This window comes from Thamnophis elegans, chromosome 12, assembly GCF_009769535.1.
Source record: "Thamnophis elegans isolate rThaEle1 chromosome 12, rThaEle1.pri, whole genome shotgun sequence".
Lineage (NCBI taxonomy): Eukaryota > Metazoa > Chordata > Lepidosauria > Squamata > Colubridae > Thamnophis > Thamnophis elegans.
Window position 1 is genome coordinate 29908797 of NC_045552.1, and position 26916 is coordinate 29935712.

The window sequence follows — 26916 nt, forward strand, 5'->3', positions numbered from 1 at the left end:
CCAGATTAGGTAGCCTGACTATCAAAGTAATCATTCTGGTTACCTGACAGCAAGACCAGAATCAGGATGCAGAGGTGCCTCACCACATCTACTTTGGAATTGCTGTGATGCACTATGAGTTGGATTTTGAGAAGAAAATATGGGCTTAAATGTTCCACTTTTATATCTGGCTACCACAGGTTCTCTTATGTCCCTGTAAATGAATTCTACAGTTCTGTTAATTTAGACATAATTATTAGTTATGTCTTAGGTTATTATTAGGCTTTCTGTTGTGATGTTTCAAATGTTTGCCCTAAGAATTTGATCTCATCAAGAAAGGCAATATTGAAGATGTCACAAAGAAGAGGGGGGTCAACCTATTTTCCAAAGCACCAGAAGGCAGGACAAGGAGCAAAGGATGGAAACCAATGAAAGAGAGAACCAATCTAGGACTTAGGAGAAATTTCCTGACAATCAACCAATGGAATGTCTTGCCTTCAGAAGTTGTGGGTGCTCCAACACTGGGGGATTTTAAGAAGGGACTGGACATCCATTTGTCCAAAATGGTCTAAGTTCTCCTGCTTAAGTAGGGGGTTGGACTAGAAGACTTCCAAGGTCCTTCTGTATTCTGCTAATATAATTCAGCTGTAGCCGCTGTGGTTGCTGATTGGTAAACCATCATTTCTCTTGGAAGCAGAAAACATCCATACGTAGTAGCTTAGGTTGAAAGATGGCATCTTTATCCACACCAGTATCATAATTCAGAGATCCAAACCAGATTTTATTTTTATCAATATAAGACTGTATGAATCAGATTTCTCTATAACCTTGTGCCCTCTGGGTATAGTAATTGCAATTCTCAGTTAGGACTGAGGAATCTTGTAGAATCTCTCTATCCTAACCAATTCAATTGCTGGTTTTCAATGAATGATCTAGATTCCAGTACATCCAACAAGTACAACTCCTTAAGAAATTATCATCTTAAATAAGACAAGAGTTTGAGGGACTTGTGATACTTACTCTTAAGGCTCGACTGATGTAACTAGGCCCAAACCCTGCCAAGTAGCTTCAAGCCAGCAGATTTCCATGGTGTGGACAACTTAACCATCCATGTCCAACCTGATCATGATTAGCCTTACCTACACTACAATACTAGCTACAATGATTTCTTATCCAAGGCCTCACAGCTTTGGGCCTCTTGTTAGGTTAACCCATCATCCCCCTGAAGGGTGAAGCCTGGAGCAACCCTTCTTCTGAGGAGGATGTGTGCCTGCTTCTCATTGGTGCCAAGTCCCTACCTTTCCCTCTGGTCTTCAGGTAACACAAGGTTGCATCACAATGGAGGCTCAAGTTTCAAGATGTCCAATCTCAGTTTCACCCCTCATCGAAGGACCTTGTCTGGGCAGGAAAAAATGATCTAGCATCCTGGGCTGCAGCCAATGCAGACCCTGGTCTGGGTGGAGAAGGACAGCGATGTATAGACTTTGTGATGACAGGATGTCCTGAGAATGACAGACGAGCGAGTGAAAGACACGATGGAGGAGTTTCTTCTCTCCCATGGTTACCAGATGGGCAAAACCATTGGAGAAGGAACATATTCAAAGGTCAAAGAAGCCTTTTCAAAAAAACACCAACGAAAAGTGGCTGTGAAAATTATAGACAAACTGGGAGGACCAGAAGGTAAGAAGCAGAACACAAAAAGTTAAAGCAAGACAGAGCAGATGGAATGGGAAAGGGCGTGTTTTTAGAAATAACTGAATTTCAGTTTCCAAGGGCCAAATTTTCCACACTGCAATATTTTTTCCAATAAAATTTGTCCCTTCTCTAAAGAAAATCTACACTGCCATAAGCATAGAATAAAATCCACTATGGCATCAATACAAATTAGATAATGTCTTCTTCCCATGATATCATCATGATATAAGTGATTTTACTTACTGCTTCCTGATGCTTCGGTGTGTTGTCCCTATAAACATACACTATATTGTCAAAAGTATTCGCTCACCCATCCAAATAATCAGAATCAAGTATTCCAATCACTTCTATGGCCACAGGTGTATAAAATCAAGTACCTAGGCATGCAGACTGTTTTTACCAACATTTGAGCCAAGGTGGCGCAGTGGTTAAATGCAGCACTGCAGGCTACTGCTAGATCAGCAGGTCAGCGGTTCAAACCTCACCGGCTCAGGGTTGACTCAGCCTTCCATCCTTCCGAGGTGGGTAAAATGAGGACCCAGATTGTTGGGGGCAATATGCTGACTCTCTGTAAACCGCTTAGAGAGGCCTGAAAGGCCTATGAAGCGGTATATAAGTCTACTGCTATTGCTATTGCTATATTGTGAAAGGATGGGTCGCTCTCAGGAGCTCAGTGAATTCCAGCGTGGAACTGTGATAGGATGCCACCTGTGCAACAAATCAGTCGTGAAATTTCCTTGCTTCTAAATATTCCAGTCAACTGTCAGCTGTATTATAAGAACATGGAAGTGTTTGGGAATGACAGCAACTCAGCCACGAAGTGGTAGGCCACGTAAACCTGTCCAACATCAGTGTGTGACCTCACAAATGCGCTTCTGGAAGAATGGTCAAAAATTCCCATAAACACACTCCTAAACTTTGTGGACAGCCTTCCCAGAAGAGTTGAAGCTGTTATAGTTGCAAAGGGTGGACCGACGTCATATTGAACCCTATGGATTAGGAATGGGGTGTCACTTACAGTAAGTTCATATGCGAGTAAAAGCAGGTGAATGAATACTTTTGGCAATATAGTGTAGATCTGTGCATTTTTATTCTACCCTGTGTTTTATATTTGCAGTTTTGCAGACTTTTGTCCCTTTTGTATCTATCTCACCAAGAGATATTTATTTGCCTGAAGGCAACAAGCTAGAAGTACCATTTCAGAAGCCTTAGAATAAGCATATCTAACATGGCTCCACTCTGTCCAGAGGCTATACCTGTTCTTGGTCCAATCTGACTCTTCTGATGAAATGTATGCCCCTGGCCTAAGAAACAAAGGAAGGGGAAGCTGATGGGGGAAAGGAACTTTTAAGAAGGCTTACAGTGCCTCATTTACAGTGATAGTAGGGTCTCTTACTTTGGTTGCATTTTGAACCATTCCAGTTGATTTTCTTATTCTAGTTGGGTCCATGGCATCACAGGCAGAAAATTCACATTTTTTTTCAAACCTATCTTTAGTGCTGTGGAAACTTTTAGCAAATTGGATCCCATGCAAAAGAAAATATGACAAAAGAATGGAATGAATGGGGACTAACGGGGGGAGGGGGGTTATCTTCCCCAAAACTTCCTTGGGTGTTATTATTTATGATCAGGCGTAACTTCCAGAACAAACTGCTGCATGAGTGATACATGCAACACTTTTTAAAAAACTTGCAACAAAAAGGCATTTAAGCATTTGTAAAGTAGACCACAGCCAGTGGTGGGTTCCTACCAGTTTGGATCGGTTTGGTAGAACCGGTAGTGGATTGGCGGCCTGGGTCACTGGAACCGGCAGCGACCCAGGCCTGCCACGCCCCCGAACTGGTTCCCCGGGAGGCGCTGTCAGCGGTGCCATCTTGTTTTTCAGTTCTGCGCATGTGTTTTTTAACTACTCGTGAGGACTGTTTGTGTGAGGGCTTGGGTATGATTGACTCGGAGGACCTGCTGGGATTTGCGGGGGTCACCGGGGTGGTCGGGGGGACTATGGCCGCGGGAGAGGGTCGGAGCATTGCGGTCATAACAGGGAGGGGCAGATATGGCGGGGACTTTAGGGCAAGCCATTACCGGGGAAGGAGGGTTCGCTACATCACAGAGATCCCTCCTTCCGGCCCTATGAGTCCCACTCCAAGACCAGATGGCGCGAGCAGTCAGGACCCTGGTCTCAGGCTGTTGTCGCTAAATGCCAGGTCTGTTGTTCAGAAAGCTCCCCTCGTCCGGGACTTAATTGTCGACGAGAGGGCAGACCTGGCATGTATTACTGAAACCTGGCTGGGCACAGAAGGAGGAGTCCCCCTTGTAGAGCTGTGCCCAGAGGGATTTCAGGTGCTTCATCAGCCGAGAGCCCAGGGAAGGGGTGGCGGTGTGGCTATTGTAATCCGGGAGTCTCTGTTACCTCGTAGGGTCCCTGCTCCGGAGCTTGTCGGGTGTGAGTCCCTGCTGATAAAGTTGGACCTCAAGGGTCAAGTGGGTTTGCTGCTAACGTACCTGCCTCCCAACTGCGTTGCAGCATCCCTCCCCTCGCTCCTCGAGTCAGTAGCCGAGCTGGCAGTTGAGTTCCCCAGGCTTATAGTTCTGGGGGATTTCAATTTGCCATCGCTCGGTGAACGCTCTGATGGGGCGCAGGAGTTCATGGCTTCCATGACAGCCATGGGCTTGACCCAAGTAATTCGGGGCCCAACCCATGCAGCGGGTCACATGCTCGACCTCGTATTCCTCTCGGAGCAGTGGATGTGTGATCTTGGTCTGAGGGGTAATGAGATCATACCCCTGTCGTGGTCAGACCACTGCCTACTGAGGCTTGACTTCCGGAGGCCAAACCCCCACCGTAGGGAGGAGGAACCGACCAGGTGGTTCCGCCCCAGGCGACTTATGGACCCGTTGAGGTTCCAGACGGAGCTTGGGGTTATTCCTGATACTCTCGCCCACAGTTCGGCGGAGACGCTGGCTGCCGCCTGGTATTCGGCGGCGTCGGAGTCTCTCGACCGGATTGCGCCACTACGGCCCCTCCGGGTCAGTGGATCCCGGAGGCCTCCTTGGTTTACCGAGGAGCTCCGGGAGAAGAAACGCCGGAGGAGATGCCTAGAGCACCTGTGGAGGTCCGATAAGTCCGAATCGAACCAAGCACTTTTAACTACCTGCACCAAGGACTATGTCCGAGCACTAAGAACTGCAAAAAGATCATACATCTCTGCCTTGGTTGCGTCCGCCGAGTCACGCCCAGCCGCCCTGTTTAGGATAACCCGCTCCCTCCTCAATAGGAGGGATGCGGGAGACCCCTTGCAGGGTAGAGCTGAGGACTATGCTCAATTCTTGGCGGACAAAGTAGCTCGGTTTCGATCGGACTTGGACTCCACCGCAGTAGATCCAGCCGAGACACAGGAGGACCACTTGCCACACCATCTCTGGGTTGAGTTCCAGGATGTTGCCTCTGGGGATGTGGACAAGGCCATTCGAGCTGTAAGTGCCTCCACCTGTATTCTGGACCCGTGTCCCTCCTGGCTGGTTGCCAACAGCAGGGAGGTGACACATGGCTGGATCCAGGCGGTTGTGACCGCCTCCCTTCGGGAGGGGCACTTCCCCGCCGTACTTAAAACGGCGGTGGTGAGACCCCTCCTGAAGAAACCATCTTTAGATCCAGCCATTCTAAACAACTTTCGTCCTGTCTCCAACCTCCCCTTTATCGGGAAGGTTGTTGAGAAGGTGGTGGCCTTCCAGCTTCAACGGGCCTTGGAGGAAGCTAGTTATCTTGACCCCTTCCAGTCCGGCTTCAGACCTGGTTACAGCACAGAAACCGCTTTGGTCGCATTGACTGATGATCTCTGGAGGGCCAGAGATGGAGGCTATGCGTCCATCCTGGTTCTCCTTGACCTCTCAGCGGCTTTCGATACCATCGACCATGGTATCCTTCTGCGACGTCTGCGGGAGGTGGGAGTGGGAGGCACTGTTTTACGGTGGTTCTCCTCCTACCTCTCGGACAGGTCGCAGTCGGTGTTGGTCGGGGGGCAGAGATCGTCCCTGAGGCCCCTAACATGTGGGGTGCCGCAGGGTTCGGTCTTATCCCCCCTACTATTTAACATATACATGAAACCGCTGGGCGAGATCATTCGGAGGCACGGGATAAAATACCACCAATATGCGGACGATACGCAACTGTATCTGTCCGCCCCGTGCCAACTCAATGAAGCGGTGGACGTGATGAACCAGGGTCTGGAGGCCGTTAGGAACTGGATGAGTGCTAACAAACTGGTACTCAACCCGGACAAGACCGAGTGGCTGTTGTGCTTCCCTCCCAATAATTTGGCTAATACACCAACGCTTAGGCTGGGGGGTCAAATTTTATACCCCTCAGATAGGGTCCGCAACTTAGGAGTCCTCCTGGACCCACAGCTGACTTTTGACCACCAGCTGTCAGCTGTGACCAGGGGGGCATTTACCCAGGTTCGCCTGGTCCGCCAGTTGCGGCTCTACCTAGACCGGGAGGCTCTCACAACAGTCACTCGAGCCCTTGTGATCTCTAGGCTGGAATACTGCAATGGGCTCTACATGGGGTTGCCCTTGAAGTGCATCCGGCGGCTACAGCTAGTCCAGAATGCAGCCGCGCGAGTGATAGTGGGCGCACCGCGGTTCGCCCACGTTACACCCGTCCTCCGCGAGCTGCACTGGCTACCTGTTGGTCTCCGGGTGCGCTTCAGGGTACTGATGACCATCTTTAAAGCACTCCATGGTAGTGGATCTGGGTACTTGAGAGACCGCCTTCTGCCGATTACCTCCCTAAATCGACCAATTAGATCGCACAGACTGGGCCTCCTCCGTATTCCATCTGCCAGTCAATGCCGACTGGCAACCACACGGAGGAGAGCCTTTTCTGTTGCAGCTCCGACCCTGTGGAACGACCTCCCCGTTGAGATCCGTACCCTCACCACTATCCAGACCTTCCGCGCAGCCCTCAAGATCTGGCTCTCCCAGCAGGCCTGGGGATAGGTTCCCAATTTACCCGCCCGAGTGTTTGATTGCTGAATGAAAGTTGTGTTTTTTACTATTTTTTCTTTGTTCACATACTGTTCTGTTTTTGACACTGCACCCCCCTCCCTTGTGGTTGTAAGCCGCCCTGAGTCCCCTCAGGGAAAAGGGCGGCATATAAATCCCAATAAAACTCTAAAACTCAAAACTCAAACTCAAAGAACAATTTTAATTGCAGGTGCGCACACAAGCAAACTGGCAGTAGTGCCTGCCGGAAGCCACCCCTGACCACAGCCTACTTCTTGTTAAGATAAAATAATGTAGGACAGGATCACCACTAGATGGATACACAGTTGGCTGAAAAACTGCACTCAATGTGTAGTTCTTAATGATACTGCATCTACGTGGAGGGTAGCAAGCAGTGGATATCACAAAGGTCTTAAGTCCAGTACTATTAGGGGAATTTGCAGATGACATCAAGCTGGGAGGATAGATTCAAAATACGGAAGGATTTTGACAGACTTGAACATTTGGTCCTTTCCAGGAAAATGCAATTCAGTGGTGAGAAAAGTAAGGCACTTACTTACTTAGGCCCATAAAAAACTAATGCATAAGTATAGAATAGGTGGTACCTAGCTCAACAACAGTAACTGTGAAAGGATCCTAGGTCAGTGGTGGGTTCCTAACCAGTTTACTACTGGTTAGTTGAGTATGTGGGGCAATTGAACGAAAAATACCCACAGCAAAAGGAAAACAGCTGGGGAGCAGCAATTCAAGCTGCCGCCCCTGATCAGCTAGGCTTCGGAAACTGGAATAAAGGTAAGCATAACCCAGGGGCAGGTAGGCAGGCAGGCCCACTTTCAAAGGAACAGAGAACCAGTTCGCTCTCCGTTTGAAGGCAGTACTGCCAGTTCGGGAGAACTGGTCCGAAATGGTAGAAACCCACCACTGTCCTAGATATCAGAGCCTATCTCGTGGCAATACGGGCGGTGAAATGTGAGCATTTTGCCGCTCTTATTGCAGCCGCTGAATCGCGCCCAGCCGCCTTGTTTAGAGTAACCCGTTCCCTCTTGAAAGGGAGGGACGCGGATGATCCTTTACAGGGAAGAGCTGAGGAATTTGTTCAGTTTCTAGTGGATAAAGTCGCTCGGATTCGGACAGACCTGGACTCCAATTGCTCAGTGCCAGCCAAGGTACCGCGGGAAGGTCTTGAGCAGAGTTTATGGACTGAGTTTCAACTTGTCGCGCCTGAGGAAGTGGACAAGGCCATGGGAGCGGTGAGTGCCTCCACTTGTATACTGGACCCATGTCCCTCCTGGCTGGTCACGAACAGCAGGGAGGTAACACGCGGCTGGATCCAGACGATAGTTAACACCTCTCTCCGGGAGGGATCTTTCCTGCTCCTCCTAAAGGATGCAGTGGTGAGACCCCTCCTGAAGAAGCCGTCTCTGGATCCAGCCATCTTGAGTAACTATCGTCCAGTCTCCAACCTCCCCTTTGTTGGGAAGGTTGTTGAGAAAGTGGTGGCCTTTCAACTCCGGCGGTCCTTGGATGAAACCGATTATCTGGACTCCTTTCAGTCCGGTTTCAGGCCTGGTTACAGCACGGAAACTGCTTTGGTCGCGCTGATCGATGATCTCTGGCGAGCCAGGGATAGGGGTTGCTCCTCTATCCTTGTGCTTCTTGACCTCTCAGCGGCCTTCGATACCATCGACCATGGTATCCTTCTGCGACGGTTGCGGGAGGTGGGGGTGGGAGGCACCGTCCTCCGGTGGTTCCCCTCCTACCTCTCGGGCAGGTCGCAGTCAGTGTTGGTCGGAAGACAGAGATCAACCCCTAGGCCCCTCAATTATGGGGTGCCGCAGGGTTCGGTCCTGTCCCCCCTCCTATTTAACATCTACATGAAGCCGCTGGGTGAGATCATGCGATGGCATGGGATCAAGTACCACCAGTACGCGGACGATACGCAACTGTATCTGTCCGCCCCGTGCCAACTCAGTGAAGCAGTAGAAGTGATGAACAGCTTGGAGGCTGTTAGGGTCTGGATGGGAACGAACAAGCTTGCACTCAATCCTGACAAGACTGAGTGGCTATTGATGCTCCCTGCCAAAAATGGTCCAGCTATTCCATCTCTTAGTCTGGGGGGTGAAATTATACGCCCCTCAGAGAGGATCCACAATTTGGGAGTCCTCCTGGATCCACAGCTGATGCTAGAACATCATTTTTTGGCTGTGACCAGGGGGGCCTTTGCCCAGGTTTGCCTGGTGTACCAATTGCGACCCTATCTGGACTGGGAGGCCCTTCGGATAGTCACTCACACCCTCGTGACCTCAAGACTGGATTACTGTAACGCGCTCTACATGGGGCTGCCCTTGAAGAGTATTCGGAGACTTCAGCTTGTCCAGAATGCAGCCGCGCGAGCGATTGCGGGTGCACCTTGGTACACCCACGTTACACCTATCCTCCGCGAGCTGCACTGGCTGCCTATTGGTCTCCGGACTCGCTTCAAGGTGCTAGTCGTTACTTTTAAAGCCCTTCATGGTATCGGACCTGGGTACTTGAGAGACCGCCTCCTGCCAATTACCTCCCAAAGACCTATCAGATCCCACAGATTTGGCCTCCTCCGAATTCCATCTGCCGGCCAGTGTCGACTGGCAACTTCCCGGGGGAGGGCCTTCTCTGTGGCTGCTCCGGCCCTCTGGAACGATCTCCCCACTGAGATCCGGACCCTTACCACCCTTCCGGCTTTTCGCAAAGCTACTAAGACCTGGCTGTTCCAGCAGGCCTGGGGCAGTTAAATCTTTCAGCCCCAGCCGTGATTATGACTGTTGTGTATTTTTAACTGTTTGTCTTTTTATTTTTATTTTGTACCCCCTTCCCTTTCTGATTGTTAGCCGCCCTGAGTCTCTCAGGAATAGGGCGGCATACAAACTGAATAAAATCTAATCTAAAATCTAAATCCTAGTGGACAACCATTTACGATAAATATAAGCCAGCGGTGCACTGCAGCTGCCAAAAAGGTCAATGCCATCTTAGGATGCATCAACAGAGGAATGGTATCAACATCAAATGAAGTATTAGTACTGCTTTATACTGCCTTAGTTAAGACCACACTTAGAATACTGTGTCCAGTTCTGGTCACACAATACAAAAAATTGCTAAGACTCTAGAGAGAGTACAAAGAGCCACAAAGATTACGAAGGGTCTAGAGGTGAGGCACACAATGAATGGTTGAGGGAGCTAGGCAAGTTTAGTCTAATGAAGAGAAAGACTAGGGATGACAGGATAGCAGTCTTCCAATACTTGAGGGGCTTTCACTGAGAAGAAGGGGTCACCCTATTATCCAAAGCACGGAGGGCAAGACTAGAAGGAATGGATCAAAGATTTTTAAAGAGAGATCCAACCTAGAATTAGGGAGAAATTTCCTACAGTGAGAACAATTAATCAATGCTTGACTCCCGGAGTTGTGGATGTTCCTTCACTGGAAGTTTTCAAGAAGAGATTGGACAGCCATTTGTCCAGAATGGTATAGGGAAAGGGACTCCTGCTCAAGCAGGGGATTGGACTAGATGACCTCCAAGGTCCTTTCCAACCCTTATGTTCTAAGCTAGCAACCATATATAGGTCCGGGAAAATACCAAGGGGTATTGGTTCAGCTTAAATTAGCCCCTAACCTCTGATGTTCCAGGTCAAATTCTAAACTTCAATATTCCAAACAAAAGAGTTGGGATTTCATTTTGAAGGCCTATCTCTAGTCAGGCAGGGAGCCTTGCATGACCACCACAGCCTTATAAAGTCTTGTCCCAAAGGAGGCTGACTGCCCTGCCTACTAATGTCTTTTGGCCATGATCATTTGCAAGTGTTGCCATCCTACCCCCCCTCCGCCCCATCTGAAACTTTCAGACATATAATGGGGTGAAATACAGCTGATGGAATCATTTCATTATTTCAATTGCTGTACATTCAAACTATATTTAGTCCAATGGATTTTGGGACTGGCCCCATCCCCTTCTTGGGGTTTGACACAAATTCAAAGTCAACTACTGTATAACCTTCACTGCAGTTGTTACTTATTCAGATTTACCACAGTTAACACAATGGTTTAGCTAGTCAATTGTTTTTGAGTTCACCTAACACACTGATCTATAAATCAGGGATACTTTCTCCCAATAATCTATGCAAAATTTTTGATTCATTTGAGGCTGCATGTCTCTAAGACACAGAACTATTTTATTCCACCCATTCTTGGGGTCATTAACCAGGGGGGATGGGGAGGAGTATTTCTAAACCTGTCTTGCAGAGTAGGAGCAAATGTCACAGCCTGCTTTGCCTGAGAAAGTCCCAGGAGGTATTTGAGTAGCACAAAGTTTGAAAACCTTCATAATAGATTAAAAAATCATTAATCAACGTGTATGTTTATTTCTTGCCCAACCTAAGCTTGGTGAAATAATTTGCTTATTGAAAAGAGCCTTGCAATTTCTTTGTTGTTCATTGTTCAAAATTTGAGAACCTCTCTTCCCTAAACGCCCCCTCCCCACAGACCTGACTGGGTGCTTTAGCTGAACAGCACTGAGATGCTATGTTATATTTTAGTCATTTACAATTCTGTACAATTAGAGAAGCATGGAAGAAACCACAAGGATTCAGGTCCAGGGTGAATCCACATGAGAAAAATGTTTCCAGCACCATCAGAAAAACCCCATTCTCCTTCTCAAGGGAAATTATGACATTGGGAGGTGGGAACATTACAAGGAGCATAACGTTCCTCTCTCATTAGCTATGGTCTTCAGACTTGTTGTGATTTGGCCAACTCTCTCTTTTGCCTCCCCAGAGTTTATCGAGAGATTCCTGCCTCGAGAACTCCAGATTGTCAAGCGCCTAGACCACAAGAACATCATCCGGGTGTATGAAATGCTGGAGTCCACAGATGGAAAGATCTATCTAGTGATGGAGCTGGCAGAGAATGGCGATGTCTTCGACTGCGTCCTGCAAGGAGGACCCCTGCCGGAGAGCCGGGCCAAAGCGCTCTTCCGTCAGCTGGTAGAAGCCATCCGTTATTGCCATAGCTGTGGGGTGGCGCATCGTGACCTCAAGTGTGAAAATGCCCTCCTGCAGGGGCTCAACCTGAAGCTGACAGACTTTGGATTTGCCAAATTGCTCCCCAAGAACCGCAAGGAGCTGAGCCAGACCTTCTGTGGCAGCACGGCCTACGCGGCCCCCGAGGTGCTGCAGGGGGTGCCCCACGACAGCAGGAAAGGCGACGTGTGGAGCATGGGCGTGGTCCTTTACGTCATGCTTTGTGCCAACCTGCCCTTTGACGACACGGACATTCCCAAGATGCTTTGCCATCAACAGAAAGGGGTGTCCATCCCCGGCCACTTGGGGATCTCCGAGGAATGCCAGGACCTTCTCAAAAGCCTCCTGGAACCAGACATGATCCTGAGGCCTTCCATCGAAGAAGTGAGTTGGCACCCATGGTTAGCAAGTTCCTGAGGACAGGACCATGTCAAAACTCTCCCCAAATAAAAGGGGACAGGCTGTTTCCAAAATGCTCACATATATTTTAACGTTATGCTCAGTTTCTAGTCTATCCTTAATCCACCGAGAAGGAAGGCATTTTATATATTCCCCTCTCATCAGGAACTGCATTCCCTTGTTCAAAGATGCCTGCAAAAGTGGTTACAAATAAGTCAAAAGGCCAAGAAAAGTAGAGTGAAGGTGTCTCACCCTAACCCTGGCTGGAATTTCTTTCTCAGACACACAGAATCACTTTGAAATGTTAAATCTAAGAAACCTCCCCTAGGATTCAAGGCTGTAGATCTCCTCCCTGGCTGTTCTTCAATAGCCTGCCATCCATTGGTCTCCAGGATATCCTAATTGAAAAAGGGAAGGAGGTGCCATTATGCACCAAGCCAAACTTCTTGATCCAACCAGCACTGTAATTCAAATGAGCTGGCAGAAACACCATTTCCAACCTGGTGCCTTCTGGATAGGTCAAAATAGCAATAGCAATAGCAGTTAGACTTATATACTGCTTCATAGGGTTTCAGCCCTCTCTAAGCGGTTTACAGAGTCAGCATATTGCCCCCAACAACAATCCAGGTCCTCATTTTACCCACCTCGGAAGGATGGAAAGCTGAGTCAACCCTGAGCCGGTGAGATTTGAACAGCCGAACTGCAGAACTGCAGTCAGCTGAAGTAGCCTGCAGTGCTGCATTTAACCACTGAGCCACCTCAGAATTCCTAGGCAAAGTTTCCATCTATCTTGGGAAGAATAACTGAGGAGGATGTTGTGTGTTCTAAGGCAGAGCTTTTCTGAGCCCCCAAGACAAAAATAAAGAACCTGGAGACTGCCAAGAACTGAACTTGGGAGCTCAGCTGTACAAAATATGGGCAAGTGATGGCCACTCCAGGATTTGTTTTGTGGCACACAAAATCTTTTGAAAAGAATCAAACTGGAACCCCCACTTTCAGTGCATACCAGACTGTCTTGAAAACTTGGGAGAACAGATCAAACTGTTGTTTCAAGAGTGAAGGACTCTAGAGATTGAGGGTTCACCGACAAAAGGGCGAACGACAAAAGCACGCCCGACTAAAACGCAGTGACAAAACTGTGAGTTCTAAAGCGCTCCGACGAATGAGCGCTGAATCGCGCCAACAGCGTGGCAACAGAAGCGCGCTGTAAACCTCAACCTAACCCTAAACCTAATCCTAAACGTAACGCTAACCCTAACCCTAAACGTAACGCTAACCCTAAATCTAATCCTTACCTTAACTTAAATCGACACGGTGTTGTAAATCGCCCTTCTGTCGCCGCGCTGTTGTCGCCACGTTGATGACATCGCAGTTTTAGCGACGCGCTTTTGTCGGCACACTTTTGTTGTGCGCGCTTTTGTCGGGTCACGGAGATTGAGATGCCCCCTCTCAAGTTAACAAAAGAATCAATTTCCCAGGGTAGCTCACTCAAAATGGGGCATTCCAAATTCAGAATGGTTTGAATTCTAATTATTTTGAGCTCCCTTAGCTAACGAATATATTGAGAAAGCTCCCAAATGCTAGCAAGGCTCCTAGAAAGTAATGTTTTCCATTGCAGCACCTATTAGAGGTTTGGTCCTACAATGTCATCCCCTTCCGTCAGCACAGCCAATGGCCTGATTGGGTTTGGGAGACAGCCGTAGTCCGACACCCCTTTCACTTTATGAACTTAGCAAGGCAGCTTGGAGGGGGTGAGCCTCTCCATCACCTTGGCCTTGGTCTTCTGGCTGGCTGATCAGGAAGTGCGTCTATCCATCAAATCCTCTGGACCCTGCCAAGTTCCATTGGGGCAATACTCCTTGCCCTCCTTGTGTCTGGCACAGAAAAGGCCCAGGCCCCCCGAGATATTTGCTTGAAAACTTATAGAGGATGAAAAGAAAAAAATCACAAAACCAATATGGTCATTTCTGTAGAACTCCTTTAATTGCCATTAACGGCAAATCTGTAAAATGCGAAGAGAAAGTCATAATTACAAAACTAACAGCTGTTAGAGTCACTTGTTCACTCCAACTAGAAAACAGTCCAGGGAGATATATAATTTAAAAATGAGATAATATTGCACACAACCAAGAAAAAGAAAATAAAGTAATTACGATGAAACCAGGGCCCTCGGATGTCTCCCAGCACCAATACTAGACTCTAGAGCAGAGGTCTTCAAATTTGGCAACTTTTAAGACTTGTGGACTTCAACTCCCAGAATTCTCCAGCCAGCTCTGCTGGGAGTTGAAGGCCACAAGTCTTAAAGTTGCCAAATTTGGGGACCCCTGCCCTAGAGCAATGTTTCTCAACTTTCGCAACTTGTCACAAGTGGGAATCCCTCCGTTGATGGCACAGCATCTCGGGGTGTCTGTCATCAAAGCGCAGCCAGCCCACAGATCCTACACGGTGGAGAAACGTTGCTCTAACGCTACCCTCTATTTTGTTCCATCACCACCAACACTGAGAGCTGAGGGGTGCTTTTCCAAGAAGCCTCTTCCTCACTCATTTACCTATCAGCTCTTCTAGACTGTCCAGTAACGAGGCCTGGTCCAGATGGGCCTATTTATGCATTTACACCCTCCCTAGGGGTTGGTCAGCCCTTTAGGAGAAATCACCAGAGTTTCTTTCAAGACAACAGATATTCTCCCGATCCAGAAAGCTTAGTTTGATATATCCAAAGAGTAGTTTTCTCAGGAGAGTGAGGGAACTGGACCTTGTACAATGCAAATATTTTTTAAAGCACTAAATTATTCCAGAAGTGCAAGCTTTCATTTGGTTTGCCATGGAGCCCACTCCCAGCTGTCCTTTTAAATCACAGCGGCTGGAAGCTCTTCAGACTAGGCCGTGTTCATGGATCGCCACACATCTACCCACGCTCCTTCAATTTCAAATGGCCACTTGCATGCAGAGGAAGCCGCTTTCCACTGGCTGAATCACATCCTTGCTCACATTTCCCATGGATGACCAACTTGGAAATCTTTCCTCCTCTTTAATGTCTAGTTTTGGGGCTGACTCCTAAGTCAATTGTTCTTCAGACAGGTACTGATTTTCATGATCTGGTGGCAAAGGGGAGCCCTGAAAGCCAGTCTTTTGTCTTATCAGAAGCTCTTCAGTGACTGAGACTAAAGAGATTCCACAGGCACCATGTTGCCCTTCTCAACTCTGCACACGGAGTCACCTTCTCAAGAGGTTTCCTCTCTCAGCTGCTGCTTATAACAAGAAAGAGGAAAGAGAAGAGCAGCAGCAACTCCTTCCTTTCTCTCTGGCCCTTTGGGAACCCATTTGAACGTTGCCCTGCGGGAGGGAAAGGGGTGGCCCGCACACGGTCAGAGCAGCTGCTGTCATGCAGATGCACTGGGACAAGAAGAGGTTGGATGGCTCCAGTCTGAATCCATCCCAAAGGAGTGAAAGCAGGGATCTTGGCCCACTTCAATGAGCCAGCTGGCACTGGTTCCATTCGAATCCAGTTGGGTGTGTTGAGGAACACCTGTTGGTGTATTGTATCCCAAGAAGAGAAATCTGCCTTTGGGACCCATTTTTTTTAAAAGCATGATGAGTTCTAAAGTGAGACTTAATTATAGTCAGACTCCATTGCAAGGCAGCAATAGCTAAATCTGAAACAGATCAAAAGGGGGGAGCATCACTCTGCCCCCCATTTTCCCTAAAAAAAAAGAGAAGATGCCTGTACAGATTATAATTTAGAGAGAACGTAGATAAGGAAGCATCTTTGACAAGGGTGGAGAACAACCAAAACTCTCAACACAAGCACACTGCTTCCCAAGGGTTTCTATCTATGGAAGAGGATCTACAGATGCTCCCAACAGCATCAATGCAAGGGGAAGACAGTTATGAAGCTTTGGCAAATGAAGATGCTTCCGGGAAGATCCAGAGTGCCTCTTCCTAATGAGGCAAGGGATATTTGAGTCCAAGCAACACTGTAGAGCACTAGCTCAAGGGATATGCTACCCCACACTGGGGCCCTTTCAAAGAGATCTTAGCCATGATTGTGACAACCCAGGAGGAATGCCCTCTTTCCTCTTCCATAACTGGAATTTATGCAAGATACTCCAGGGGATTATATCATAGCCCCAGAACAATAATTCCATTTGTAAAAAGTACTTCACTTCCCAAGAAAAATGGACCAGCTTACATTTGGGGGCAGGAAAAGAGAGATGGTTTCATTTATGCAAAAGTTAATTCCAAACCAGGCACTATGAGTCTTGGGGAGTGGGGGAGAGGTCTGTTGGGGCCAAAATGCCTCACCGAGTTTCTTCTTAAGACTGGAGTTCCCACAGGTGAGCAAAGAGATTTGCTCTTTCAAGTCCTTAGAAGCTGTGTGAGTTTCTAGACACATAACATGGCATAGCTAGCAAGCTATCAGTCTGAAAACAGATAGGTAGGACAATCCTAGTTATTTCTGAAGATCACTCAAACAAGGAAAGTTCACCCCACTCGTTACTAATCCACTCTAAAATGCCAAAAGAAGTGAGAGAATGAAATCAAATCCACTCTGCTCAGGGAGGGGCATGGTCTGAAAAGAGGCCTCCGGCGCACACACCGGTTGCACCGTTGCTCTTCAGCCCTTCTGTACAACTTAGCCACCATCGGGATTTGAGCAAGGGTTCTAGCCCAAGTTCCCAAACAGGCCTTGCCCAGAGATGAGGTGTAGTCAGCCCAAAACACTTTTACAGGAGAGAAAGGAACCAGTTGGTCTGTGATTTAATTCACACCGGATGGTGCGGGTGCAGGGGGGGAGGGGCAAGGCTGAGTCCAAGGAGCCCATGGAGAGCAAAGGCCCTTGTTATTCCCAGTCCTCCCATTCTTCGTCTTCCATCTGCAAATGGGAGAGAGAGAGAGAGAAAGAGACAGACAGTGTTCAAACAAAGGTGTCATTTTAGAAAAGAGGTTACAAAGAGATTGAGTGGAAACTCTGGCAGGAATTCCACAATGTACTGGAATGGATCACCATTTAAAGCATTTTAGTTGTTAAGCTGGTTGGCCAACTTAACATTCAAGCCAAGATATTTTTAAACAAAGATTGTAATTTTATCTTTCCCACACTTTACTTTCACTGATGTACCTGCTCAAGATATTATTCCCCCAATCAGAAGGTTCACTAGGAGCATATATTTCAATATAAAAGGCAGCTCAATATTAATGGAAAAACCTTTAGATGAACAGATACACATATACATCTGAAACTCTTTCCCATCTGCATTGAGATTTTGTGTGTGTGTGTGTGTGTGTGTGTGTACACATAGAAAAACAAGCCAAATAGGAGCTCAAGGCCAATGCTGAAGTTTGTTTCCTTTTTTAAATTTAATCATGCTTATTTATATCTTGCAAATCCAACTAGCTGTAAGTCAAGCAATGAACTGCTAGTCCAGAGCTCCATCCCTGCAGATGCTTTTCTTGAGGGAGGAGCTTCTTTGTCCACCTGGATTAGTGTTTCTAGGCCGCCAGAGTTTCTGCAATACTAGTCTGATAGAAGGAGAAAGCCATCTACTCCTCAGCCTAAATCAGCCAATATAGTTGAATCACCATGTACTAATTAAAAGAGGGGGCAGAGAGAGAGAGAGGCAGGTGGGCGGGACTGTTTAGGATTCTGAAATATGTAGCTCTAATTTTGGCTAGCACTGGTTCTTGTGGCCAGAAGCAAATTCCAAGACTGCTTTTAGCACGTGGCTGCTTTCCTTTATAAAAAATATTATTGGTTGGGAAATTCTAGAATACATCTTAAAGTGTTCTTGCAAAATTTCAGAAATAATGATTTAGAACATATACAATATGACAAAGTTCCAGTCCCTTGTTAACAAAAACATGTGGCAACCCCCCCCAAGATCTCTTTTGAACATCCTTTTAAGGCTGCAATCGAACACACAGTTTCCCTATCAAGGATGGTCAGAAAATCAATGGGAACAAGAATCCAGAGAAAGTATGGACAGTCAGCATTCAACGTCACATTTCTCTTGCATGTCTTAGAGTAGTCATCTGACACATACTCGCAGCTTCAGTTCCTTATCACGAAAGGCACATGTCAAATGCCAAATGGATTTTGTTCTGCTCAACTAAGGTCCAGAAAACACAAGGTATTATGCAAGCCTACGCCTCTCCTCATTACTTCCTCAGCTGCATCAGACTATCCCCAAGCGCTTACCTCTGCCGCGGAGATGTCTACTTTGGCAAGGGCCAGCTGAACCTCTTCTTCTGTCATGTCCAGGTCAAAGTCCTTTTCCCAATCCTCGCTTATATCTGTGCTTGAGCCTGAAACAGGAAAGAAAACACCACACATGCTCCATTGCAAAATAGCAATAGCACGTAGACTTATATACCGCTTCACAGTGCTTTGCAGCCCCCTCTGAGCGATTTACAGTGTCACCATATTGCCCCCAATACTCTGGGTCCTCATTTTACTGACCTCAGAAGGATGGAAGGCTGAGTCAACCTTGAGCCTGGTGAAATTTGAACCACCAAATTGTAGGCAGCCAGCAGTCAGCCAAAGCAGCCTGCAGTACTGCACTCTAACCACTGTGCCACTGAGGCACAGGCTTTTAAAATCTAACAAGGAACATTTAGCAAGCAGCCACTGAACCTTTCCATGCAACAATTAGTGGAAGCCAGCTCCATCAAAACCACCTGACAAGCAGCCGCCTTAAACACAGCAACCTGACTATTTTGCCAGAATCCTCAAAGCTTGAAAAGGATCTTGTATTGAAACAATTCCAGCAGTCATTTCTCTATATAAACATCCCTTCTCGCCCTATTGGCCATCTGTGTCTTCTCCAGTCTCCTGTACTGAGTGCTCCTATCTCCATTGGAAATACCCAAGGTTACGTGCATGTATGACCAGACTTTACCACAGATTTTACTTCTGGATTTTGGCAAAGCTGGCCATAGCAAACTGTTGGTTCGCTTAAGGACTGTGGCATTCACTTAATGACCACAAGAAAAGGTTATAAAATTGGGTCAGTCGTGTAGGTCACCCACTTTATGATCATCATGACTTACAACTGAGATGGGCAGGTTTCATCACGGTCTGGGTTGAAAATCAGCTATATATATCAGATACATATATATCAGATACATATATATCAGATATATATATATATGTATATGCATATGTATGTATGTGTATGTGTGTGTATATATATATATATATATATATATATATATATATATGTATGTATGTATGTATGTATATGTATATGTATATGTATATGTATGTATGTGTATGTGTGTGTATATATATATATATATATATATGTGTTTTTTTTATTTGTGCTGATAAATAAATAAAGGAAGACTAGTATAGATCTATTTCAAGCTATTTAGCTCTCATCAGCTAGCCATATCCTTACTGGGATTCTATGGCTAGCTGATGAGAGCTAAATAGCTTGAAATAGATCTATACTAGTCTTCCTTTATTTATTTATCAGCACAAATAAAAAAAAACACAAATATAACAAAGGCAACAGTAAAAATATTGGGTTTCTGTCTGGATGGACTCTTGTGACGAGCCTAATGACAGAGAGTGGAAGTGTGACCTTCCTCCCACACTTGGGCATACCAGGGGTTGTGACTTTAAGTATATATATATATATATATATATATATATATATATATATATATATATATATATATGTATATGTATATGTATATGTATATGTATGTATGTGTATGTATATATATATTTATATATAAAAACCTAAGAGACCATTAGAAAAAGTATATAGTTTCCAGCCCCTCACCTTTCTTCCCGTTATTGGACGGTGTGGACTTTCCACTGTCTGAACTGAGCTCAAAGAGTCGCAAGTCCAGAGGTGTGTCCTCTCGCAGAGTCTCTGTCCTGTTGCCTGACTTGCTCTCTGCGCGCTCCTTGGGCTGCTCCGAAGAGGCCTTGCCCTTCTGGGGAGGCGGAAAAGGCTGCACAGGCTTCCCTGCTTTAGCCAAGGAGCTTCCCTGCTCGTCTCTGCGGGCTTCCTGCCACTTCGGGGAATCGTCCCCAGCTCCTGCAATTGGGGCTCCAGTCTGTAAGGGAGAGGCAGGCCCAGCGGTGGGGTTTGTGATCTGAGTCACCAGGGAGACGCTCTCGCTGCTTTCTGAAGGGGTTGCCTCTGCTGGGGTGGGGCTCAGCGTGGCCCACAGCTCCACCGAGGCCTCCAGGGTTGGAACGGCTTCTGCTGCCAAGATGGAGGGAGCCGGCAGTGCAGGCTGGGAAGACTCTGCCTGTATTACAGCTTGTGAGGAGGAGGAAAAGGATCCAAGAAATTCCTCTGTGTCAAGAGAAGAAGAAACACTGAAGACATAGAAAAAAAATGAGGTAAATCAACCTAGGTAGCCCTCAATTTACAAACCAAATTGGGACCGGAATTTCCTTTGTTAAGTAAGGTGGTGATGAAGTTAGTTGTGCCCAATTTTACATTGTTTTTGCCACAGGTAAGGGAATGACTGCCGTTATTAAGTGAATCATGCTATCGTTAAGCGAATCCAGCTCCCCCTATTTTCAATTATCAGAAGGTTGCACATGGCCATCACATGACCCAGTAACTATCATAATACATGCCAGTTGCCAAATTCTCATCACATAACTATGGGGATGTTGTGACAGTCGTAAGTGCAAATACCAGTCATAAGTCATTTTTTCAGTGTCGTTGTAATTTAAAAGTCACTAAGCAAATGGTTGTAAGTCGAGGGCTACCAAGATGATACTCCAATGAGAGTCTCATCCTCGCTGGACATAGTAGAATAAAATAGGATTTTTTTCTTTCTCTACCCCTGGCTCCTGATCTTAAATCCCTTCCGCCCTGCAGGAGTTCCGAAAGGACCACGCCCTTTCAGTGAATGGTCAGAGCTTATGGCTCCCTTACCTTCCTCCTCCTCCTCCCATCCTGGGCCTTCTGAGTGAACACTCTGTTCTGCCCGCTGCTTCAGGGCCTCCCTCCGGAGCTCCTCCTAGGATGACAGAGGATGCGCACAACCATCAGCAACACTCCAACTGGCTCTGCTGCCAAATGGGGGCAGGGAACAAGCATGCACAAAACCACAGCTTCCAAGCAAAACCCCTTCTCCCTGGGCAAAGTCCTGCCTTTCTGCAAACTCACCTGCTCCAACTGGTGCACTCTATAGAAGTACCGCTGCCAGAATTCCGAGTGGGAGACGGCCACAGGCACCTAAGGCACCAGAGGAGGGAAAAGCGTAAACTTTCCTAAACTGTTAAACCACGCCTTTATGGAGGTGTGCATTATCCATTCCTCCAGGGACGACCCATGAGTGGACATATAAATAAGCCCTTCCAGCAATTCTACGAGCAAAACCCAGAAGATGAAAAGGAAGTTTGCTCCCTCAATTCTGCTGCTTCTTGGAAAGAAAAATTCCAGTGCTTTCCAGCATATTCTGCAGAGACCAAAGCTCCATATCACACACTAACCTGCTGAACAAGTTAAAGGAACACATAATGCCAGAGATTTTCAAGCCACAAACCTCTCTGTGATGGCTTGAAGAAAAGATGGAAGAACCCAAGGAGCCAAGCTTACCATTTTGGAGTAGAGGGAGCGGATGGATTGGCTGTTTCCCAGCAACTCGGATATCTCTCCTTTCTTCTCCTCCAAGTTGAAGTGCAAAAGCCAGACCTCAAATAGCTCAGGTGGTCCTGTAGGAGAAAATACTACGTCTACCAAACACAGCTATGCCAAGATGAGCAAAGAAGATAGCCAAAATCACACAAGCCTCCTCAGCCCATAAAACTAAATCTCATTTTCTGCACTGACAAAGCTGGATCTGTGGCCACAACCCTACCTCCTGATCAAAGGACATGGATTTTTCAAAGCCGATCTTCCTCCTTTGTTCGGGAAGCTACAGGCTTAAATAACAAGACAGCAAGAGTCTGATGGATCAAATCAAGGTTCTAAAGAAGCATGCTAGAAAGAGGTGGCATAGGAGACCGAGATGTACTGTGAATTTCATAACTATCATATGCAAACAAACATATTATTATACTCCATCTTTTATTTTCTAGAATTAAAAAATCCCAATTCATTAGTCTTCCTTACCAAGAAATTCACCAGCCTGCTTGGCCTACCACAGAAGACACACGCCACCACTATCCACTACAGGAGAGGGGAACATGGGACATTTTCTCTCTCTGCCCTCCAGCTTGGAGTCCAGCAAGCCCCGCAACCATTCCTGGCCAATTTCCTGTGGTTTTCCAATCTCCTCGCCTGGAAACCATTCAGAGAATTGGAGTGGAAGGCACTGGGGTCAGGCAAAGGGAAAGCAATGAGGAAAAAAAATAGCAAAAACCTCCAAAACACCCTTAAAATGCAACTTGAATCTCACTTGCAATGATTCTTTTACAAATTTCTCAAGATTTTTACCATGAATAACTTTGCTTGTAGACATCCAAACATGCTTTGACCAGTTGTGGCTGAATGAGTCTCGGCCTCCCCATTGTAATATCACCTGTCTGCCAGCCTCCCAACTGTTGCCCGGAATCCACTTGATCTTTCTACTGTAGACTTAAGAGCTAGAGATTTGTTTTTTATAACAGCAACTTGTACTCTTGAAAGGTTTGCTTTTAGAAACACTAAAAACATGATATGAACTGCACTCATTATCTTGTAGATGGCTCCCGTATTTTTCCAGAAGGACTTAATTTTATGTAATTCCCCTCTCCGAGCTTCCCTGTCTCTGATTTCCTCTCCACTTACCATCAGGTTCGTTGCAATAAGTGGCGGGGTCAGACTGAAGGCTATAGAGCCGAGCCTGGAAGAGAACAGACAGGCAACATTATATGAACAAGAGGCATTCACAATAGGGGGGAGAGCTCTATATTAGGGGGGAATGCAAGGTACCTTGGCACTGTCATACAACTCTGTGGTCCCAGATGGAGTTGCCATCAGGGTTATGACATCACAGTCAATGGTCTTATCTGGGGAGGGTGCAAATGTGTCTGAAATAACACCCAAGAAGTTGGAGAGTCCTTTTCTCACTTTTTCCGTTGCCCCCGAAGAGCTTTCCGTCTTTACACAAAAAGAGACAATAAACAAACAAAATTAAGCCACAGGAAGGAGAGATGGTAACATCCTACAAAGTTTAACCAAGGGTGAGGTTATATGTCAAAGCAACACAGAGTATAAAAATCCAATAAAACTTTTTTAAAAAGAAAAAGAAAAGAAACTTAAACAGTATTTTCCCCTGGCTATGCATCCCTACATCTCAATAACAAGACCCTTTACTTACAGCCAACTTCTCTTTGACCACACTGGCAGTAGCAGCAATGGTGCAAGCTGTATCATGTTGGACCACCTGGGTGAATTCCGTTAGATCACGTTTCATGAACTCCAAGGCCTCTGTAGACTGTGGAGAGAAAGAATGGGTGCACTGACCTTTGTGTGATAAATCAGAGCTTCTGCAGAATTTCAAACAATTACTGTTACTTAAACAAGGAGGTGCAGTGATATGGCAATGGTGGAGCCAGAAATCTCTGATCACTCCAATATATGACCAGCAACAGAATACAACGGAATCTTTAAAAAAAATCAAAGCTAGATATCTGATGGCTCAGTTGTTGTTTTATTACACACTGTTTCTATTCTGATATATTAAGTAAAATACCCTTTTCCAGTTTGAAAAAAGGCTCAAATTAATAATAGTGCCTAATTAGTACTCATGTATTATATGTATGCTCTGAATGGAGAATACCATTACCAGCCAAGTTAGCAAGTTTACTTTAATGTTTTAAAGTTGTATCTGACCAGCAACAGGATGGAGTTCTGGATGCTTTTTAAATTGTACTTAATTGATGGAGGAAGTCGTTAAAAGACAAAATAACAGCGTCATTACTGGATTTATAACAACATGAGTAAGGCACTATTATTAACCAGACTTCATTACTGGATGAAGCAAAGCCAGGTGATTTGTTTAAAGCCACCTGGCAAGTTTGTCAACAAACAGGAATTTCAACTGGCATCTTGTCCTTTGAAATCCAAATCTCTGCCACATGTACCACAGTAATTCTAAAACTTATCTGGAAGTTTTGGGGGAGGGAAAGAGAGGAGAAAACAGAAGCAGAGAGATGCAGTTTGCCAAGAGACCCAGTTTCAAGTCTGGACTCCTATCCAAGCCCACTCCAATGCAAAGAACAAGCAAAGTCTTTTCTGCAAAACTAATGACTGACCAGTAATACAGAAGTTAAAAAATAATGTTTTCAAGGATTCAAGCAATCAGTATACCTCAAAATTAAGAAGTACCCCCCAAAGTTGCTCCTTTAGGTCATCGTTCTTTATTTATTGCATAATTCCAAAAATTCTGCCTACCTTGTCTCTGACCGTTTGAAGGCTTTGCTGTAGCCAGCTTCTCCACCAGCCTCCATCTTCCCTTTTACAGGAGAAACATATAAAGCTGAATAGTTTGTACTATATTTTAACATTTGGTGAATTACTTGAATCCTGCCAACTGGAGTACCTTCAACAATCCTAATCATATTCCAGGACCTTGTACAAATTAATTTTGCAATCATTATTTGGTATATGTTTGATTTTTAAAAAACCTAAATGTGATATTAGCATATATTAAAATATATGGGTAACAAACTTGAGCGATCCTAATAAGAGTTGTTTCTAAATAATCCCAATTAGAATTGAGGGGCACAGCAATAAAAAGCAGGACATCAACTAATAATATTCAAAGACAATTATACAAATGTCCAGGGTGATATTGCCTATGTACTGTAACGTATGACACTAGTTTTGGCATCAAATTCAAGCTTCCTGAATTTGCCATGTGTAGATAAAGCAAACAAAATAAACATCCATTGTTCTAATAGCACAAAAGAAAATTAGCCTGTGAGCCCATTTTTCAGCATGTAACTTAGTCTGGGTGGCAAAAAGAGAAGGAAGGCTTACTGGAGTCCCCGTCCTCTAAGCCAGAGGTTGGGAATCTTGGCCCTTTCGCGACTTGTCGACTTCAACCGCTGGAATTCCTGAGCCAGCCAGCTGGGAATCCATCAGTGGTGAAAGGGCCAAGCTCTGCTCTCGCCCAAAGTGTCTCAACCTCGGCCACTCTAACTCCCAGAATCCCCCCAGCCTGGCTCTGGTTCAGAAACGCGGCTCCAGTAAAAGCACCGCTCAAACTCAATTCGCTGTTTGTCAGAAAGAAGCAGGGGCCCGAAGGACTTAAGAACCGCCTCATTCGAGCCGGCCAAGAGGACTGGATTCAGCCCCTCACCGCTAGGCAGTCAGGCTGCCCAGCTGGGCTCTCCAAGCCGCCCCGGGACCCTCCGCGCGCCGCCTCAGCGCCTGTCACGCCCCCCCCTCTTCCCGGCGCCCCCTCCTCACCCCGGCCCCCCGCCTCTCCCCAGAGCGGTTCCGCAGCTCATCTTCCGGCTCTCCCAGCAGCGCCAGCGCCTCATTTCAGAAACCAGAGCGCGAAGATCCTGGAGAGAAGGGCCGAACGCTCTTCACATGCCCAGAGAGCCCGCGCTGCCTTCCCCCGCCCGGCCCCCTCCTTTGCCGCGGCGCCGCCCCCGGCGATCTGTCTGAAGCTCACCCTTCCGCCATCTTGGCCGCAGACGTCACCAATATTTACTGACCTTTGACACGCCATTGAAGCCCCGCCCATCCGAGGCGCAACAGCGGCAGCTTCCGGCCGTTCCCTGACCTCCCGTCACCACAAATACGTTTCCGGGCGCCTGTTTTACCACCCGGGGTAAAGAAAAGGGACCATAGAGGATTCTGAACGGCGCGGATGCCCTTCGTTACATTCCAAGCAGAAGAAGCCGATCTTTTCCGGACACTCTCCATCCTCTTGTTTTCGCAAAAGGTTTCCACCCGTTTCTGTAGCAGGAACCGGAAGCCAGCGCAGAGAACGGCTTCTGTATTTAGAAAAGCTCGATGGTCCTTTCCGAGTCGGCTGGCAGTTGCGACTACGGAAGCTGCCGAGGGTTAAATTATTTGCTCGAAAAGTTCTTAGAATTCCCCCCTACCCCTCCCTACCTTGGCCGTTTCCAGGCGAGTAAAGGGGAAACGGGAAGGTGACAATTGCGAACCATGCGGAAAGGGGGGGAAACCTAGAAATTTATGGAGATCAAAAGCTGCTTTTCGATACTCGCGTCTCAATTGTTCCTGGACCGAAGACCACCTGGAAATAAGAGAAGAATAGAATAACAGAGGAAGGGAACTTGGAGGTCCTCTAGCCCAACCCTCTCCATAAACAAGAGATCCTGTGCCATTTCAGACCCGCCCAGTCTCTTCTAAAACGCCTCCCGTGAATTGGTTCATTGTTCCCGTTGTTAGTTCTGGGTTGCATCTCTCTTCAATGATTTTCCACCCGTTACCTTTTCTCCTGCCCTCAGGTGCCTTCCAAAATAGACTATGCCCCTCTTCTTTTGTGGCAGCCCTTCAAACACTGCTGTCATGTTGCCCATTGTCCTTTTCCATAGATTTAATTAAATTCTGTCATTTGTATTTTCTTTTTTTATTTCATATCTTTTATTTCTATATCTTATCTAATGTTTCTATTTAACACTTCCAAAGTCAATATAAATACTGGTAGTAGTGGGGACAATGGACATCCTTGTCTTGTGCCTTTCTTTATATTGAAGTTCTCTGTCATGTCTTGCTGAAGGCCAGGAGGATGGGAGCCGATCTCACCTCAGGGGACAAGATGCTTCAAAGTGTCATGGCAGAGAAGGCTCTTCTGGACCATGCCAACCAAAATTCCTTGACTGATGGAATCCACAGCACAGCCCTTCTG

General features: G+C 46.5%; 2 protein-coding genes across 4 annotated transcripts; one reads left to right on the forward strand and one right to left on the reverse strand.

Annotated features, from left to right (window-relative positions):
* The first annotated feature begins 1487 nt into the window (after positions 1-1487).
* Positions 1488-12468, forward strand: TSSK3 (testis specific serine kinase 3). Its single transcript, XM_032228439.1, has 2 exons — positions 1488-1659; positions 11483-12468. Exons 1-2 carry the CDS (start codon positions 1488-1490, stop codon positions 12142-12144), a joined length of 834 nt encoding a protein of 277 aa, XP_032084330.1. The 3' UTR covers positions 12145-12468.
* Positions 12469-15164: 2696 nt separating this feature from the next.
* Positions 15165-26038, reverse strand: BSDC1 (BSD domain containing 1). 3 transcript variants are annotated; one of them, XM_032227606.1, is made up of 11 exons: positions 25754-26038; positions 24480-24540; positions 23404-23520; positions 23016-23183; positions 22872-22926; positions 21699-21814; positions 21267-21335; positions 21033-21117; positions 19914-20438; positions 18323-18429; positions 15165-16999 (listed from the first exon to the last, which is right to left on the reverse strand). In XM_032227606.1, the coding sequence occupies exons 1-11, from the start codon at positions 25780-25782 to the stop codon at positions 16967-16969; spliced, it is 1365 nt and encodes a 454-aa protein (XP_032083497.1). In that variant the 5' UTR covers positions 25783-26038; the 3' UTR covers positions 15165-16966. The 3 variants fall into 3 exon arrangements, with proteins under 3 accessions (XP_032083497.1, XP_032083498.1, XP_032083496.1); XM_032227607.1 differs by lacking the exon at positions 25754-26038 and adding an exon at positions 25711-25743; XM_032227605.1 differs by lacking the exon at positions 25754-26038 and adding an exon at positions 25500-25670.
* Positions 26039-26916: the final 878 nt, after the last annotated feature.